The following is a 20,274-nucleotide window of genomic DNA, read 5'->3' as shown; positions in this document are numbered from 1 at the left end:
CCATTATACAGCTTGGAAGAGCCAGGACAATTTTAAATATAACTGCGATTGTGTTAGTCTGAAAGAGGAATGTCAGATACGCCTAGGATGCCCTGAGGGTGAGTAAATCATGGGCTAATTTAAATTTTTGGGTGAACTATCCCTTTAATTTTCTTTCAAATTAAAATGTATTTTAATTTAAATTAATTAATTCGACAGATTTTTTAAAAGGAGCCATGAAGTACAGGATGGATGAAGGTGTCAAGTATGAAATACGAGGTAAGTCATCTTCCATGTACAAACAAAATGTTTTATAGTTTAATTACTGTTTTAAACATATCACATTTCACAATACATTTAAGGGATTTACACGTCTTACTCGTTTGAAACAATAGCACAGCTGATATGTTTTAAACTACTTATTGTCTTTTACCTGAAGATGACACCAGTTGATCACACTGTTCCTAATATCCACAATATTTATAATACATCATAATAGTCAGCATTTTGAAGGTAAATATTTTAAACATAAATTTAGTCTACACATTAGACTAAATGAATTTTTTAGATATAAAATATATTTACATTGCCATTTGTTCAGTGTTTTAGGGTCACTAAAGAAATACACATGTAAATGTACAATGTAAATGAAAGCACAGCTTCTTGGATTTGCAGATTTTATTGGCATACAATAATCAACCCTTTTCCACCACTTATCCATGTCCTCACAGAGGATTTAAATTATATCTCAACCAACATTAATTGCAAACACAGATCCAGTGCAGTAGTTATCCTGTTTTTCTGACGGTTGTCTAAATGTTGCAGTTAAATGGGAAAAAATGTGCAAATGTATTGGGATGCAAATATACAAGAATGCTGTGTAAATTACACCCCACCCCCTTTAGTCACATTATATCAGGAATGTGAGTGAGGACAGCAAGCTCAGCATAAGAACCATGAGGCTGAACTGAGTGCAAACGCCATAGTCTTCTAGCAGGCAGTCAGTGTAGGGCTCAAGACAGGCAGCGTAAGCCATAGCATGAGGAATGTAGCTTTGCTCTTGGACTCTGTGGAAGAGGTGGGCCATCGGGCCTTTGGCAAAAATAGCGACATCCTCAGAACCATGAGTTTCTGAATCTAGAGGTACAGCAGCCTGCTGAAGATATTCATCACTGCCTGCGAAGAACAGTCAGATATGAATCAATTACATTATACAGTTATTAATTAATTCAGCGTTAATGATTAAAGGAATAATAAGCCCCCCCAGATATGAATCAATTACATTATACAGTTATTAATTAATTCAGCGTTAATGATTAAAGGAATAAAAAGCCCCCCCCCCCCAAAAAAAGTTAATACAATTAATAATAATAATAAAAAATGACAAATATGATAATTGTTACAAACTCGTACAGTATGACTTTTCTGATTTGAGACACAAAAAGAGATTTAAAAAAAGGTTCACATATAAGGAGTTTCATAAATAAAAAAGCACCATGAAAATACAACTTATTTGCTATATTCTAAGTCTTCAAGTGTCATATGATAGTTTAGTGCAATGATTTTTGGTGCAGTGTTTTTGGTGAATTCTACCTTTAATGTGAGAGAAAAGAGTTTTGTTTCATTTTCTTTCAGTAACACGCATGACCACAAGATGGGGCGTCTGCATTGCCAAAACACAGAGCTTGTGCCATGCACTTAAAAATGCTCTTCTGCACCTGAGGGAATAACAATTAAACTCATAAAACTTACTTGAGATCGTCACGTTCATGTCAGGACGAGTTACGTTCACAATCTGGTATCCTGGACCGTTCCCGTAAAGTGCATTAGTAAAGCTCTTACCATCCTCGGCTTTTGAATAAGAAACGCCTAAAAACAAAAAGGTAAATAAGTCATTCTTGATCCCCTAATACCATCAAATCTGTTCTTGCTGAGAAACATGTATTTCTACTGGGCAAATATTTCAGAGCCTAAGCAGAAATAATGGCTCATTCAAAACCCCAAAGGTTTTTTGTCATCATTTACTCTCCATCATGTTGTTCCAAACCAGTACGGCTTTCTTTCTTCTGTAGAAGACAAAAGAAGATATATTGAAGAATGTTTCAACAGTTTTTGTCCATACAGCGAAAGTCAGTAGCATCCAAAACAACAAAACATTGCATCCTAATCGACTTTGATTGTTTAAACAAGACATTTTTTCGAAATATCTTCTTAAAGTCTTACGACAAATGACAAAAAGGTTGCGTAAATGATGACAGAATTTCAATTGTTTTTTGGTAAACTATCCCTTCTTACACGGCACCCCGGTTGGGAAACACTGCTCTAGCCCAATAATGTTGGGGGATCCAGTGGGGGCGGCAGTCATATTTCAGGGTGACCGTGCCACTCTTTATCACAACCCTGCTAAAAGTGCCAGTACGTGTGCTCATTGGCGCCCCTTCAGCTGGTGGCGCCCTAGGCGACCGCCTAGCTCGCCTATGCCTAGAAACGGCCCTGCCTTCAAGCCATGTGCAGTAAGTTTGTTTTTCAGCAGCTCATGGATGAATTTCGTGTTTGCGCACCTAGCACAGGATTGCCCCAGGAAAGCGTATTTGGCTTGCCCTGTGTGATGGCCGTGATCTATTCTCCCACTTACAGGAAAGAAAACACACTATAGAGGGATTTCACAAGCGAGACTGTAGTCAGCAACTTATTATCTATAGTTCAATGCTGTGCGAAGTTTAGCAGTTTAGGGTCTTACGTTTATATCGGTATTATGGACGAGTTGGTACGCGATGTCCTTGCATCCACCCGTGACTGCTTCAGAGGCCAGCTCTTTATCGCTGTACCAGCCTCTTTCAGGGGTGTGGGAGTAACTGGCGGCAGGTGATGCATGCTGGACATGTATAAAACCAGGATATAAAACCAGTCCAATATCATTACTATAAGCAAATTACGTAACTTATACTGCGTTCAACAGTGTAGCGTTGTCACAGATTAGATCAGCCTCAACTCATCATTTAACCATTAAAAGGTATAAATGAAAGTACAAAGGGTTCAAATGTTCAAACTTTTTTGTCAAACTGTTTGAAAATGAATCACTAGTTCAAAGTCGTTATTAGGAGAAATAAAGTTGAAATAAAGAAATTATGATCAAATTGTGATATATAAAGTGGCAATTGTGAGATATACCGTAAAGTCACAGTTATAAGACATAAAGTTGAAATGATGAGATATAAGGTTCAGAATGCTGTAATTGTGATAAAGTCACAATAACGTGAAAAAAGAAGTTGAAATTTTGAGGTAAATAAGTCGCAATTGAGATATAAAGTCACATCGTGCGATAAAGTAATATAGTCACTATTGTAAGAATTATAAGAAATAAAGTTACAATTATGAGATAATAGCCAATAAGGAAAAAGTTGATATGAAGTCACAATTGTGATATATAAAATCTTAATTACAAGAAATAAGGCTGCAGTTGTGAGATATTTTCACAATTACATGAAAAAAGATGAAATAATAACATTAGGTTCAGATTGTGTGAAACAAAGTTGTAATTGTGATAAAGTCGCAATGGCAAGAAATTAAGTCAAAATTGTGAGGTATAAAGTTGTAATGATGAGAAATAGTCATGATTACATAACGCCACAATTGCGATATAAAGTCACATTGTGAAATATAAAGAAATAAAGTCACTGTTCTAAGAAATACAAGAATTGAAGTTTAAAAATTTTGAGGTATGAAGTCGCAATTGTGAGATAGTCACAAGTTTGTTTGTTTTTTACTCAAATCGATGTGCATTCCATATGTACCCACCAGTCCCTAATTTTGCAGTTTTGAAATCATCTTTACATGCAAAATACATTTCAAATTTCAAAAGAATTGCACAATATGTTTATATGGTTAACTATGAGATAACTCTGAACTGAACATCTGCTTAACTCTGAACATCTGAGAAAAAAAATCAGTGCATTAATGGGTTAACTGTCCTGGTGTTTAGTCTTCCTTGCCATTACCTGCCATCTTTGCCTGATGCAGAATTCATTTGACCTCATTGCCTTTAACGGAGCTGCAGTCTTTGCGGCGTGCAGCTGCACTGAGGCCCAGAGTGCCATAGTTTGCCTTCACGCCACAGAGATATGCAGTGGCTGTTGCTGCGCAGTCAGGCATCTGCTGATCGACGTTGTAGGTCTACACAGTGACAAGAACAAACACAGTATTATTATTAAGAGTATTCAGATCTGTCAGTCTATCATCAATCTAGCCAGTTAGTTTTCTGCACCTTGGAGAGAGCGAGATGAGAGAACGTGTCCATGGCTAGGACGCTCTCCTCTCCTGTCTTCCCTTCCATCTGTCCCTTCATAATTCTTGCTGCGGTCACAGTGCTGATTCCCATGCCTTATTGCATGTCAAAAATAATGCTCTTGGTGCATAAAGAAGATCTGTAAAGTTGCAAAGACGGGGCATAGAGGAGAAACAATAATGTACAGTATGTGGAAAATAATGTGTTTTTATAACCTTAAACCGCATAAACACATTTCATTACACCAAATACACAAAATAATGTTCTTTTTAGCAGCATCATATGACCCCTTTAAACTTTTATGGCAGTTTCCACATACAACTAACTGCATAAGTAATTTATGATTTATCGGTTATCTTAGTCCATGCAGTAAAATTATCAATTTTATCTGTATTAAATACAGTATCCTTTTGGTATTATCTATTGACAAGTTTTATAACATTAAATATATTAGTTAAATAGGTACAACTGATTAAGCGATCCTGCAGCAAACAATCTGATTATCTAATCAAATTTTTTGTGATATGTTTATTAGGACTTTGGTCACTAGTGTAATATGTAATAACAGTGTGTCACATTTATTACAGTGTTATAACAGTTTCTAATTTTTATTTTTAGTGTGTGTAAACGAATCAAATAATTATAATTAATCTAATAATTTTATTTCAGCTTCATTTCAGTTAAGGAGCACAATTTTGTATAGTTTTAGCTTTAGTTAACAATAAAAACAATTGTTGGAATCACTCTGAGAATTAATTTTATTCCAGGTGATGAACGATAAAAACATTGACAGCCAATCAGAATCCACCTGACTGTAAAGAGCTTGAGCATTTAAAGTTGCAGACGACAATATATTAAATAAATTATATAATATAGCTTTAAATATAACGCTAACTGTACTGGCATCCAGACTAACAGACTATAATGTTTGTGCTTGCTGCAATTTTATCGTTCTTGATGTGAACGGACCTTTACATTGCAGAACTGCAATCCAAATTCAGACACTGTAAGAACTTCATCAATTTTATTTATTTAAGATTTATTGTAATGGCAAATAAATTCAGACAAAATCCCAAAATCTAGAAATGTCTAGAAGTCTAATTTGTGGCTAAAATTGTGCAGGGTTCAAGATTATATACATACTGGATTATAAAACAGAACAATACAAAAACAAGAAATAAGAAAATAAATAAATAAATAAATTTAAAAAATGGCAGTTTCTATTTAACTCACCATCTCCGAGGAAGAGAATGAGATTTTTAGCTTGGTGCATGTTGGGCTTCATGGAGAGGGATGCATGAAGAGCCTCTTTACCCTTAACATACCAAAAGTTTGGGTTCTGCTCCTCTTCTTCAAATTGATTCCAGAAAAGAAACATTGTTTCATTCTCTTTGTTCGGAGAGAAAAAGAATAATTGTGAACTATGTAATAGCACTTACCAGGAGTAACGGAGAAACATCCATCAAATCCTGCTAAAACAAATATTCCAATAATCAGAAGGGTCTGTTCTGTGGCCATGGTTTGCGTACTGTTAAAACGATTTGATGCCCTTCTGTTTATAGTCTTCTCTCAGACCAAAGGTCATTTGTAGTTCCCATTCCCTCTTTTGCAACATGAACTTTTGATCACATACTGATCATTCATGACCATATGATATGAATATATGATGATATGAATACTGATTTGAATGAATTACTGGACTGTTCTGTGGTTTTCTTTTTCTGACCTGTGCTTTAGTGAATTGCGCTTTTCTGCACTATACTGTTCTTTACTGAACTGTTCTGTACTGTTCTTTACTGCGATGTACAGTTAGTAACTGAACTTCTCTGTTTTGCACTGAACTGTTCTGGATGATTAAGAATGATTAAGTTCAGTACTATACTGATCTAAAATGTTCTGTGCGTACTCTGTTTTTTACTGAACTGTTCTATTCTGTTCTGTTCAGGAATCAACTTGTCTACACTGAATGGAATGAGTTCTGTGTTTTTGTTTTCCCCAAACAATTATTGTTCTGTTATTTTCTGAACTGCACTGCAGTGCACTATTCTGTTCTTCACTGAACTGTTCTATTCTGTTCTGAACTGTATATGAATTAACTGATCTGCACTGAACTAAATGATTAAACTCAACTGATTTAAACCGTTCTCTGCTTTTTTCTTTTGAACTGTTCTGTGCCGTACTGTTCTTTTCTGGATTGTTTTGTTCTGTGCTGAACTGCTCTTCACTGTTCTGTTCCTTACTGAATTGTTCTGAATGGTACTGTTCTTCAGTCAGTTGCACTGTTCTACGCTGAACTTCTCTGCACTATACTGTTCTTTACTGAACTGTTTAGTACTGTTCTATTCTTTACTGAACTGAACCGTTATATACAGTAATATGCCGTTCAAGACTGTTCTGGTCTAAATTGTTCTATGCTTTTTCCTGTTCTTTACTGAACTGTTCAATTCTGTTCTTTTCTGAACTGTTCTTTAGTGAACTGATCTGCACTGAACTGATTGAATAAAATGATTAAACTCAACTGATTTAAACCGTTCTCTGCTTTTTTCTTTTTAACTGTTCTGTGCCGTACTGTTCTTTTCTGGATTGTTTTGTTCTGTGCTGAACTGCACTTCACTGTTCTGTTCCTTACTGAATTGTTCTGAATGGTACTGTTCTTCAGTCAGTTGCACTGTTCTGCACTGAACTTCTCTGCACTATACTGTTCTTTACTGAACTGTTTAGTACTGTTCTATTCTTTACTGAACTGAACCATGCTTTTTCCTGTTCTTTACTGAACTGTTCAATTCTGTTCTTTTCTGAACTGTTCTTTAGTGAACTGATCTGCACTGAACTGACTGAATAAATTGAAACTGTTCTTTACAGAACTGTTCTATTCTGTTCTATTCTGAATTGTTTCGTTCTGTGCTGAACTGAACTGCACTCCACTGTTCTGTTCCTTACTGAATTGTTCTGAATGGTACTGTTCTTCAGTCAGTTGCACTGTTCTGCGCTGAACTTCTCTGCACTATACTGTTCTTTACTGAACTGTTTAGTACTGTTCTATTCTTTACTGAACTGAACCGTTATATACAGTAATATGCCGTTCAAGACTGTTCTGGTCTAAATTGTTCTATGCTTTTTCCTGTTCTTTACTGAAATGTTCAATTCTGTTCTTTTCTGAACTGTTCTTTAGTGAACTGATCTGCACTGAACTGACTGAATAAAATGAAACTGTTCTTTACAGAACTGTTCTATTCTGAATTGTTTCGTTCTGTGCTGAACTGCACTTCACTGTTCTGTTATTTACTGAATTTTACTGTTCCTTAGTGAACTGTGCTGTTCTTTACTACAATATACATTTCTTAAATGAACTATACCGCTTATCTGAATTTATTTATTAACTGTTCTGTACTGTCTAATTCCTTACTGAATTGTTCTGTTCTGCATTGAACTGTTCTCTTCTGTTGTGTTGTGAAATTCAGTGATCTGCACTAAACTGAATTATTAAAATGTACTCGTCTAACCTGCTCTGTGTGTTTCTGTTCTGGACTGTTCTTTACTAAATTGTTCTGTTCTTTGCTAAAATGAACAGTACTGCACTGCACTGCACTGTTCTGTTCAAAATGCATTTTTGATCCTACAATAAATCAGCGAATCAACAAGACCTTCTGTAAATCTAAGTAAATATAGCATGCAAAATATTGATTAATCTGCCTTGCTGATGGTCCATGTCTAAAAGCGCACAACAATATTTACATTTATGGATTTAGCAAATGCTTTTATACAATGTAAACTGCATTGCATTCAACGTTTATCAGTTCATGCATTCCCTGCATGCAAAATAGTCACTGGAACTGTATTTAAATCAAATGTAGTTTAGATTTATAGATATGTTTATCATGACCTAATGTTATACGGCTAGTGTTCTAACCCCTCATACAGTAATGGATATATAATTGCTTTCGATATCTGACGGCATTCATGCCAAAGGAGATTTAATCACAATGATGATAACATTGACAATATGAGTAATGTTTTTTTTTTATAGAAAGTTTATTGGTCTCACATGTTTGAAATTTATAGGCACAGTGCAAAAGAGTCTTCCATTGCGCATTATATACAAAAATATCTGGTTATAAAATACATCCATGAAAAAAACACTTTACATTTATATACACAGCATTGCAATTCTTACTGTTCTATTCTGAATTGTTTTGTTCTGTGCTGAACTGCACTTCACTGTTCTGTTCCTTACTGAATTGTTCTGAATGGTACTGTTCTTCAGTCAGTTGCACTGTTCTGCGCTGAACTTCTCTGCACTATACTGTTCTTTACTGAACTGTTTAGTACTGTTCTATTCTTTACTGAACTGAACCGTTATTTACAGTAATATGCAGTTCAAGACTGTTCTGGTCTAAATTGTTCTATGCTTTTTCCTGTTCTTTACTGAAATGTTCAATTCTGTTCTTTTCTGAACTGTTCTTTAGTGAACTGATCTGCACTGAACTGACTGAATAAAATGAAACTGTTCTTTACAGAACTGTTCTATTCTGTTCTATTCTGAATTGTTTCGTTCTGTGCTGAACTGCACTTCACTGTTCTGTTCCTTACTGAATTGTTCTGAATGGTACTGTTCTTCAGTCAGTTGCACTGTTCTGCGCTGAACTTCTCTGCACTATACTGTTCTTTACTGAACTGTTTAGTACTGTTCTATTCTTTACTGAACTGAACCGTTATTTACAGTAATATGCAGTTCAAGACTGTTCTGGTCTAAATTGTTCTATGCTTTTTCCTGTTCTTTACTGAACTGTTCAATTCTGTTCTTTTCTGAACTGTTCTTTAGTGAACTGATCTGCACTGAACTGACTGAATAAATTGAAACTGTTCTTTACAGAACTGTTCTATTCTGTTCTATTCTGAATTGTTTCGTTCTGTGCTGAACTGCACTTCACTGTTCTGTTATTTACTGAATTTTACTGTTCCTTAGTGAACTGTGTTGTTCTTTACTACAATATACATTTCTTGAACTATACTGCTCTTCTGAATTTAATTTATTAACTGTTCTGTACTGTCTAATTCCTTACTGAATTGTTCTGTTCTGCATTGAACTGTTCTATTCTGTTTTGTTGTGAAATTCAGTGATCTGCACTAAACTGAATTATTAAAATGTACTCGTCTAACCTGCTCTGTGTGTTTCTGTTCTGGACTGTTCTTTATTAAATTGTTCTGTTCTTTGCTAAAATGAACAGTACTGCACTGCACTGCACTGTTCTGTTCAAAATGCATTTTTGATCCTACAATAAATCAGCGAATCAACAAGACCTTCTGTAAATCTAAGTAAATATAGCATGCAAAATATTGATTAATCTGCCTTGCTGATGGTCCATGTCTAAAAGCGCACAACAATATTTACATTTACGGATTTGGCAAATGCTTTTATACAATGTAAACTGCATTGCATTCAACGTTTATCAGTTCATGCATTCCCTGCATGCAAAATAGTCACTGGAACTGTATTTAAATCAAATGTAGTTTAGATTTATAGATATGTTTATCATGACCTAATGTTATACGGCTAGTGTTCTAACCCCTCATACAGTAATGGATATATAATTGCTTTCGATATCTGACGGCATTCATGCCAAAGGAGATTTAATCACAATGATGATAACATTGACAATATGAGTAATGTTTTTTTTTTATAGAAAGTTTATTGGTCTCACATGTTTGAAATTTATAGGCACAGTGCAAAAGAGTCTTCCATTGCGCATTATATACAAAAATATCTGGTTATAAAATACATCCATGAAAAAAACACTTTACATTTATATACACAGCATTGCAATTCTGCAGAGCACCAAACTTCAATATAAACTATTTGGGTTATAGATTTCCAAAAAGCCCCAAAGAGTCCTGGAGCCTCAATCACTCATGCAGTATAGTCTGTCATCTCATGACAAGCCAAAACACGCCGGTTATTGAGACAAGAGGCCCTGAAAGAGTGATTTTACAGCCCCCTGAGCCTTGAAGACGCAGTGGGCAGTTAGTGTATGGCTCCAGACATGCTGCATAAGCCATCGCATGGGCCACATAATTCTGTTCTTTGACTCCGTGAAAGAGATGAGCCATCGGGCCTTTTGCGTAGATAGCCACATCTTCCCCTCCATGTGTCTCTGATTCTAAAGGAACAGCAGCTTGTTGCATGTACTCTTCACTAACTACAAATAGAATAAGGTATGATTTTAGTGTTTGACAGCAATAAAAGGGACAGGTAGTAAATTATGTCAATACTTACAATGCTCCACTGCTGAAACATTTCCTCTTGTTCCGTTCACATGAATGTATCCTGGTCCATTAGCATACAAGATACTTGTGTATGGAAGACTATCCTCAGCCTTCTTAGGTGCCAGACCTGAAAAAAAAAAAAATTATAATACTGAAACAATGGCTGTGCAATGCAATACCAGATATTCCATATAGAAAATTCACAAACTGTACAAAGTATACATACTGCACACTGCAAAATAAGTATTATGATAGCATGTTATTCAGAATGAAATTGCATGTTAATTGCAATTAAATAAAAATTTATTAATTTACATTTATGTTCATTAATAACTTATAAATAACTTGACTCACTTAATTAGGACTTAAGTACATCTTTATATGTAATTCATAATTATTCTATTGTATTGAAATATGGTTAAAGTGTACAGCCAAATGTACTGACAAGCATTTATGGTAAACTAAAATATACTTTAATGTAGTTTCTGTTGAAACTTGTATGTCATGTGTTTAAATATATTTGTAATTACACATTTGTAATAATGAAGTTACAATTTAGAACATTTAATATATACTAACTTTAAATGTAATATTGAATAGCGTAATACAGTTAAATCACAAAGTACATTAGTAGTTGCACTTTAGTATGTTAATCAACGTCAAAATATGTGTACTTGACAAAAGACTATTAAACATAAACATAATGATTTTAAAATACACTGTAGCTTTTTATTTGACATTAATACAAAGTGCACTTTATAAAAGTGTACTCAAGTGTGTTAAACAGAATCATGAAAGTGTACTCACTTTAAGTACACTTCAGTAGCTTTTATTTAATTAATATTATATTATCAGCACGTACAGTTTTTTATATACTTTTAAGATTTGAAGTACACTACAAGTGTGCATTCAGTACAATTAAACACTTTTTTGCAAGGGAAGCATTTAGTTTGTCACCTTAAAATGCATATTTATCATTCTTAACTTTTATTAGTCTGATTAAACGAGTCAAAGTAAAAATTGTAGCTGTTTACTTTTTAATTTATTTTCGGTGTCTTGTTCTAGATAATCAAAAGAGTATCTACAGTATCTCAGCAGTATCTACAGTACTTTTGCACAGTTTACATACTACAGACATAGTAAGAGTAGTCCAGTATATTAGTATGCCTTTCTTTGTAAAACAAAGTTCTGTCATGAAACTGCCCGGATCCGCTCTGCGACTGTAGTTCCCGCTCACTGAAACCGCGCCCGGGCTGGGTTCGTGTTACAGCACTGAAACGGATGTGACTGTAACGCTGATTTGGCGGTTTTAAAACAGATCTGGCGCGAAGTCAGCTGCTGTCTGGGTCTAGATGGCGCAGACCAATAGGTTCTAACTCAATATGATATAATGACATCATTATTAACATAAAGCAAGTGATTGGTTTCTTTTCGCATCAGCAGCCAATGAGCTTGCTGCTCAACATTCAAATACTGGGCTAGTGCTTGCTGTAGCAGTTGCAGCGCGCTTCAGAAACCCTCCACCTCCCCAGCTCCACCTGTGTAGATCTGCTACAGGGTGATTTCATGTGTGTTATATATGGGGTTATCTCATATATGTTATATGTGCAGCAGCAGTATTTCTTACATGCTCACAGCAGCATGTCTGTGGATGTATTGGCAGTAGTAAGTCTCAGTACTTGCTCTGCCACAGCAGCGTAGCAGATCTATTCCACCAAGACCAAACACATTAACATTGCCATGTACATTACCATGCTAAACTCTCCGAGAGTTGTCATGACAGAAATTACATTGTCATTATTTCAATTCCATGACATGAAGTAAACTAAGATGTACCAAAAATAGGGTTCCCTCGTGGTGTATTTCCACCAAAAGTGAAGACATGGGAATGATCTGCAGTGACAACAGAGAGAGTGTCCGATTCACTGGTCAGCTCAGACGCTCTCTGGATTGCCTGGTCAAACATGATGGTTTCAGTCAGAGCAAGCTTGGCAACCCCATCATGGTGTCCATGGTCTATTCTACCTCGTAAAGCACAAACAGACACATGATTCACTACTAGCAGAGTATCTTGACAAAAGTGTAACACCAGAGTAAATGGTAAATACTTATCTTCCACAAAGAGAAAAAACCCTTTAGGATTCTTGCTGAGGATTTGAATGGCTTTCTCTGTCATGTCCACAATAGAGGGGTCACGGGTGCGATTCCTGAACACTTCAAACCTCATGTCTTTGGGTTCAAACAGTCCTGAATGAGAAATATGAATGAGAATGTCATATTGGCAGACAAGTACTGTAAGTCAGTCAGATAGAATCCTTGTAAACTGGCATTACCCATCAGGCAGTCTGTCGTTTTAACATTCACTGCATTAAGCTGCTCTTTGTTCCAGACATATTGGGCGTTCCTTCCCTAATAAACAAAGCAGATAATGATGTAAGATTGTGGTTTAGAATCACAATTTGTGCTGTGATAAATGGATTGATTTGAGTTACCTTACGAGCACTTAGCCAGACGTCAATGAGGTTCTTTTTGTCTTTGCGATCCCCTTTGCGAGAGGATGAAGAGGGGTATTCTGGATCAGGGGTACCCTTGGGTGTCATGTACATGCGGCCACCGCCAAGAATTACCTACGATGGAGACACATATTCAAAATTCAAAAATGTTAACATTTTTAGGTTCCTTGGCATTAATTTCGATTGCTTCAGTTATGCGTTTGGTATTTAAATGACACCATGGACAGTTTTCACATTTCCAGGGTTCTCAGACGTGGAAGTTGTCATGGTTGTGTAAACTTCTATAGTGGTGAATGGAAACGTCAATAAGAATTCAAAAGAATTCAAAAATAACATGAGACTGATTACGTGTCAAGTTTCCCATTACCCCCTCAGCTGTTGCATTAGAAACATCTACAAGTTTACATGGAAAAAGGTTTAAAAACAGAAAACTTTTTATGCATTTTGGCCTTTTGTTTACATGTCAAAAGCATTTTGGGGGTCCTGAAAATACTACATTTTGAAAACTGGTTTTAAAGTACACGTTTTTAAAAATGATAGCGTTATCTCTGTCTTCAGTGTAGTTTTTTACTATTATTCATTTCTTTTTTATACAAAGTGACATCGCCAACTACTGGCCTGGCATGAATAAAACAGTGTTTTTAGTCATTTTCAAACATCCATGTAAACAGGGTGTATTTCAGTTTGACTGTACGCAAAACTACGCAAACGGAATTCTTTGCAGTTTTTAGTACATTGTTGATGTATAAACGTGCCCTCAATGCCATGGTAATAAAACACAAAGCATAGTGTTGTAAATTTACATTACATTTTTAAAAATTGAAAATGTAAAAAAAAAAAAGTCCAGATTTACGATGTTAATAACTGTGTAAACGCATCCTCACAGTCTGTGAAAGGGGTCCATTGTGCATTTAAATTAAGTACATTTTTGGAAAAGCTACTTTGAACATTTAGCTTGCCAAGCGAATCATAAATGGAAGTACTTAATGACAATCAAGCTACTGTTTTGTAGTTGACCATGCTACAGGCTAAAAACAATAACTACAGTGAAATTAGTCTAGAACAGGGCAGTATGTTTTTATAAATCTCAATTGGGCTTGACAGTATCAAACTTGAACAGGTAAATGTGCACTAAATACAACAGAAACACCATAATTTACATATAAATATATAATATAGCATATAAAAAATTTGTTCAAATAGTAGCACACTATCAGAAAAAAAGGTACGGAACTGTGACTGGGGCAGTACAATTTTAAAAGGTACTACTATGTACTTTTGTAACTTTAAGGTACCATTTAGCGCTAAATAAGGTACAAAAAATAAAAAAAAAAAAGTCCAGATTTACGATGTTAATAACTGTGTAAACGCATCCTCACAGTCTGTGAAAGGGGCCCATTGTGCATTTAAATTAAGTACATTTTTGGAAAAGCTACTTTGAACATTTAGCTTGCCAAGCGAATCATAAATGGAAGTACTTAATGACAATCAAGCTACTGTTTTGTAGTTGACCATGCTACAGGCTAAATACAATAACTACAGTGAAATTAGTCTAGAACAGGGCAGTATGTTTTTATAAATCTCAGTTGGGCTGACAGTATCAAACTTGAACAGGTAAATGTGCACTAAATACAACAGAAACACCATAATTTACATATAAATATATAATATAGCATATAAAAAATTTGTTCAAATAGTAGCACACTATCAGAAAAAAAGGTACGGAACTGTGACTGGGGCAGTACACTTTTAAAAGGTACTACTATGTACTTTTGTAACTTTAAGGTACCATTTAGCGCTAAATAAGGTACAAAAAATGTACAGTTCAGCTTTTCTACCTTTTGGTAGCGCTCTGGTGATTTTTCTGAGAGTGTAAAGGGACTCGACGTGAACCATCCAAACAAATCGATTCACTAGAATCGAATTTTAAATTTGCACTCAACAGTATTTATTAAGCTGCAGCTGTGCAGCATTGGCGGAGCTAGAGTTTTATACACGGGTGGCCAAGGCTAATTCAGGTGGTCCATAGACCATGACAGAAAATCAGCGTATAACTCCACCCTGGCATAAAAAAGCATGAATAAATCCTGCGATTGCCACAGTTGATGGTAGCCATTGATTTCCATAGTATGGAAGGAAAAAAAGATACCATGGATGCCATGTCAATTGTTTGGTTACACACATCCTTCAAAACATCTTCTTTTGTGCTCAACAGAAGAAAGAAACTCATAGAGGTTTGGAACAACATAAGGGTGAATAAATTATGACAGCATCTTTATTTTTGGGTGAACTGTCCCTTTAAAAACATTGGTTGCATGTCTGTAAGTGTGATAATGAGTCTAAATGGATAATACCTTGTGCTTTGGCGCGGTGTAACACTGAGAAAACCTCATTGCCAAATGTGGTGTTGCACTCATAGGCCACTGCTTTAGCGCTCAACCCCACTGTCTTGGCATTAGCCTTCACACCGCAGTGGTACGCCGTAGCTGTGCTAGCACTGTCTGCCACCTGCTTGTCAACACTGTACGTCTGTTTGGAAACACATCGACTAAGTATATCAAATACTGATAGTTTTGCTGTTGAAAACATAGCATTTTAGTCATATAATAAGTATTAATAACAATTAATAATAATAAACAATTTCCTTACACCCTATTCTGATCCGTATTCATATAGTGATTATAGGCATGTCATGCATAGATTTAGATCATCTGTAATCAGCATTCCTTCATCCTCATGTGTTCTCCAGGATCAGAGGTTGCAGTGCTATCTAAACTTATTAGGAATGCATAACCTGCAGTAAGCTGATAACTTCTCATATCTTAAAGGGTTAAGTAAACCCAATAATGAAAATTCTGTATTCTTCGTAACTTTACAGTTGAACCACTGATGTCACACGGACTACTTTGTCGATCATCTTGGTACTTTTCTGGACCTTGAGCGTGGTAGTTACCTTGCTGTCTATGGGAGGATCAGAGAGCCCTCAGATTTCATCAAAAATATCTTAATTTGTGTTCTGAAGATGAACGAAGGTCTTACGGTTTGGAACAACACGAGGGCGAGTAATTAATGACAGGATTTTCATTTTTGGGTGAACTAACCCTTTAAACGGTGCCTGTGCTGCTATCTAAACAATATGGAGGCCCATTTCTGTCACATAAGAATAAAACATGCTTCAAAAAACAAATTAGGAGATACTAAATTGTAATTATGACATGAAAAGTAGAAATTATGATAAAAAATAAAATTATACTTAAAAAGTCAAATTATGACAAAAAGTCAAAAGTATGAGAGTCATGATTATGACATAAAAATTCTAAATTATGTCATAAGATCAACTGACATAAAAACTAATAAATACACCAAAAAATTATTATTTTATTTTGAGGACTTTTTATCGCATAATCCATCCATCCATCCATAGATAGCACTGATCACCCTGATGCAGAAACATTGCTTCAACCAATAAATATATTATACCAAAAATATAATCCTAAATATTTTATTAGAATACAATTATACATTATATTTTACTATAATAATAATAATAATATAAACTATATTTAGACATAAAAAATATATTAAGAATAAATAAATACTTTTAAGAACCACTTTTTTTCTTCTTTCTTTCTTTTTTTTACTTTAAGCTTTAAGTAGGCGGTCAGACCCCCATAATTCTATTCATTGATTCTGTATTAAAATGATATTTTTCAAACAGTATACAGACACTGATGTGTAGTGGGAAAGTAAATATGTTTTCATGTTGACTTGAAAGCAGTTGATCTGCTTTTCAGGCTTTTACACCCAGTTCAGTAAGAATCTCTGTATGGAAAATTAACCCTCTGGGGTCCGAGGGTGTTTTGGGGCCCTGGAGAAGTTTTGACATGCCCTGACATTTGTGCTTTTTTCAGTTGCTAATAAACATTTTAATGGCTAAGTTTAGTAGCACCATAATCAGCACAAACTGATGTTTAATGATGACTAATCTAATCTCAAGCAGCAGTTTTTCCATGCAACACACATGCTCATTCCATTGCCACTGGCAACCCAAACCTGCCTTTATATAATTGCACAACAAGATTGCTATGAATTGTCTGTGAGTGATTAAAGAGGGTGGGAAATGAGGAGCGTCAGACCTTTGACAGGGCGACATATGGAAATGTATCCATGGCCAAAAGAGTCTCCTCCCCTGACTGTCCTTCCATCTGACCTCGCAGTATACGGGCGGCTGACACCGTAGACACTCCCATCCCTGACAGATCGACAGAGAAATATCACAGCCTGATCCTGAACCCAAACCACTCGTGAACTCTACCGTAAAATATGGGGTATGAAGTAACATGCACGTGCGTAAGGGGTAATATACAGCCAGCCAATCGTTATCACAAAATAAACCCAACAGGTGGACCAGGAATATCGAACGGCATAATTTTCCACTTATATAAAAATCTACATAATAAATAGTGAGGTTTTATTACTGCACATGAGATGAATGAGAGCATGAAGTGATGCAAAGAAGCAGAGTTTCGCGGTGTAAAACTTTTTTATGTAAATGTTTGTCAGTACATTCAGCAGTAACTTTAACTTTATTTATTTCAAAGATAATAGAAGTAATTATGAAATTACACGTAAAGATCTAAGTGGGTCAAAAGCACTCTACAGTTCAGCTAATTGCATTTAATGGATAGCTGGCCAATCACAGCACACCTCGCTTTTTCTGACCGATGAGCTTTGTAAAAATCGACGTGTTTCAGAAAGGCGGGGCATAGAGGAGAAACAATAATGTACAGTATGTGGAAAATAATGTGTTTTTTGAACCTTAAACCGCATAAACACATTTCATTACACCAAATACACAAAATAATGTTCTTTTTAGCAACATCATATGACCCCTTTAAACTACAATACATTTTCATTTAATTTCATTTAAAGTGTTAGAAAACATTACATTCAGTTCATACTTAAATATGTTCTTTGACAGTTTATTATTTCTGTAATAATTACAGAAACGTATTCATAAAGGAAGAGAAAATAGTATTTATGAATGCTTATATTTACATGTATACATTTCTATACAGCTATGGAAAAAAAAAATTATAAGACCACTTGAAAAGTTTCAGTTTCTCTGGATTTACTATGTATGGGTTTGAGTAAAATGTTAAAATGTTAATATAATATTTTTAACATATATAAAGGTCTGATAAAATTTCTTCCACATTTCAAATAAAAATATTGTCATTTAGAGTTTTTTTTTTTTCTTCAGAAAATGACATTTGGTCAAAATAACAAATGTTTTTATTTGTTGTGATTGAAAATCAGGGTTACTCCAAGGTTATATGTCTGAAAACAGGCATATAACAATAACAAATTCTGTAAGAAAAATGCTCTAAATTACAACATTTTTATTTAAAATTTGGAAGAAATGTCATCAGTAGTTTACAGAATAAAACAAAAACTATGTTTTACTCAAACATATAAATCGTAAACCCAGAGAATTTTCAAGTGATCTCTTAATTTTTTCCATAGCTGTATTTTATATTTATGTGTAATATAGTATAATATAATATATTGAGTGCTTAGTGTGTTTGAAACCTCAAAAAACCCTTTACCACTTACTTAGAAATGGCACATTGCACTAAAGCAGTGTAGTTTGATAGACTGAGCAGCAGAGTTCGGTTGGGTTCGTAACTCACCGTCGCCGAGGAAGAGGAGGATGTTTTTGGCGCGATGCGCTCGCAGTGGCAGCGTGAGGGCAGCCTGCAGCATCCGCCTGGCCTGATCGTTCCAGTACGCAGGTTCTCTCTCCCATTCAGCTACCAAAACAAATACCACGCTATAAACAACCTGTCCTTCTCAGAAACAGCGACAACTCTTCTGAAGAGGCTCCGCCGCAAACCTGCCCTGACAAGACCTGAGAGCCCCACGCTAACGGGAACGCAGACTTTCTACAAAGCAGTGTAAATCTACACTACAACCCACACACCTACTTGCAAAACACCCATCAGCCCGGCAGCGGACGTTACCTGAGCTAATTTTAGAGACGCGGACAATAGGAGTGCTGTGTCCTTACCCGTGGGCTCTAGACTGCAGCTGGTGCGCAGGAGGAGGTGGGCCAAGAGGAGCAGCACGCCGGGGGCCCGGCTGTAAACCAAACACATCCCGAGCCGCAGAGAAAAGGAGCAAATTCAGCACACCTCGACGCTGGGAAGGAGTGTCTCCTCAAACCTCCAGCCCCTGCTTTTTAAACCCGGGGTGTGTTGCGAACCGGGGCCCGACAGCTCATAGGCTCGTGCTGACGGTGGGGGACCACACAGGGCCAGGAAACCCCTTGACTACTTTTCCAAATCTGGCGTTTTTGTTTTAGCCGACCGTTCTTCCTTGTTTCTTTTCTTCCTTTCTGTTCCCCGCTCTCCTGAGATCTGCTCTTGGAAGCCGAACCTTTGATGTGGCAAATTGAGCTAATGCGTGTTTTCCATACAATGGTTAATCGGCTGGAGAAAAAGCAGCGTTCAAAACATATTGCCTTTTTTTTGTTCCTGTTATGACTTGGAAAATCAATCCAGCATGTGTGAAACGTCAAGCTCTCCAGTTCTTGCAAGGTTTCGTACTTCTATGGAGGATACAAATGACCCTGAAATGTCAAAAATCGTGCTTTTCTCTTGTGAAAAAGAGCACTGAATTGTATTCAATGTGCACTTGTAGTGTACATCATATCTTACATAAAAGTATATATTTTTATGTTTTAATATGTAATATGAATGAAAACAAAGGGCCACTTAAGCGTACTTAAGTGACTGTTTTGCTTAACACACTTAAGTATGCTTTTAAAAAGTGCACTTTGTAATAATGTCAAAATAAAAGTTTGACTTTAAAGTTCATTTTAAATCATTAGGTTTTAATCTTTTGGCATGCTTTAAAGTACACTCATGTTGATGTATCGACTTAACTGTAGTATCTTATTTGAAATGACTAAAATGCAACATCATTAAAAACATAATAAACATGTTTATTTACATTAAAGTATATTTGATTTTTTTTTTACATTCTCCATAAATTAAAACTAATTAGAAAAACAGAAAGGAACAATTGAAATCGCATCATATGACCCCTTTAATATAAATTTTAACTATAATACATTTTAATTTAATTGCAATTAGCATGCAGTTAAGTATCTGAAAACATTATTCAGCTCAAAGTGTAGCTTTTTCAAGTAAATTATTTCCAAAATTTTTA

At 35.6% G+C, this 20,274-nt stretch overlaps 1 protein-coding gene and 1 pseudogene across 1 annotated transcript; both read right to left on the bottom strand.

Annotated features, from left to right (window-relative positions):
• Positions 1 to 889: 889 nt before the first annotated feature.
• LOC107720732 (alkaline phosphatase, placental-like) lies at positions 890 to 5,782 on the bottom strand (annotated as a pseudogene).
• A 4,185-nt stretch (positions 5,783 to 9,967) lies between these two features.
• LOC107720730 (intestinal-type alkaline phosphatase-like) lies at positions 9,968 to 19,199 on the bottom strand. Its single transcript, XM_016528550.1, has 11 exons — positions 19,112 to 19,199; positions 18,735 to 18,854; positions 17,178 to 17,293; positions 15,396 to 15,570; positions 13,409 to 13,434; positions 13,021 to 13,155; positions 12,862 to 12,937; positions 12,641 to 12,775; positions 12,365 to 12,556; positions 10,539 to 10,655; positions 9,968 to 10,461 (listed from the first exon to the last, which is right to left on the bottom strand). The coding sequence occupies exons 1-11, from the start codon at positions 19,197 to 19,199 to the stop codon at positions 10,190 to 10,192; spliced, it is 1,452 nt and encodes a 483-aa protein (XP_016384036.1). The 3' UTR covers positions 9,968 to 10,189.
• Between the last annotated feature and the right edge of the window lie 1,075 nt (positions 19,200 to 20,274).

This window comes from Sinocyclocheilus rhinocerous, unplaced genomic scaffold (genome assembly GCF_001515625.1).
Source record: "Sinocyclocheilus rhinocerous isolate Xijiao unplaced genomic scaffold, SAMN03320098_v1.1 scaffold5898, whole genome shotgun sequence".
Lineage (NCBI taxonomy): Eukaryota > Metazoa > Chordata > Actinopteri > Cypriniformes > Cyprinidae > Sinocyclocheilus > Sinocyclocheilus rhinocerous.
This window is presented reverse-complemented; position numbering and strand designations above follow the sequence as displayed.

Excerpts from the sequence above, each read along its gene's own strand:
- LOC107720730 (XM_016528550.1), bottom strand. The coding sequence starts at position 19,199 with ATGTGTTTGGTTTACAGCCGGGCCCCCGGCGTGCTGCTCCTCTTGGCC. Across the intron at positions 17,294-18,734 it reads CCTCCTCTTCCTCGGCGACG|GGATGGGAGTGTCTACGGTG; the intron begins GTGAGTTACGAA and ends TCGATCTGTCAG. Across the intron at positions 12,938-13,020 it reads TCTGGCTAAGTGCTCGTAAG|GGAAGGAACGCCCAATATGT; the intron begins GTAACTCAAATC and ends TTTGTTTATTAG.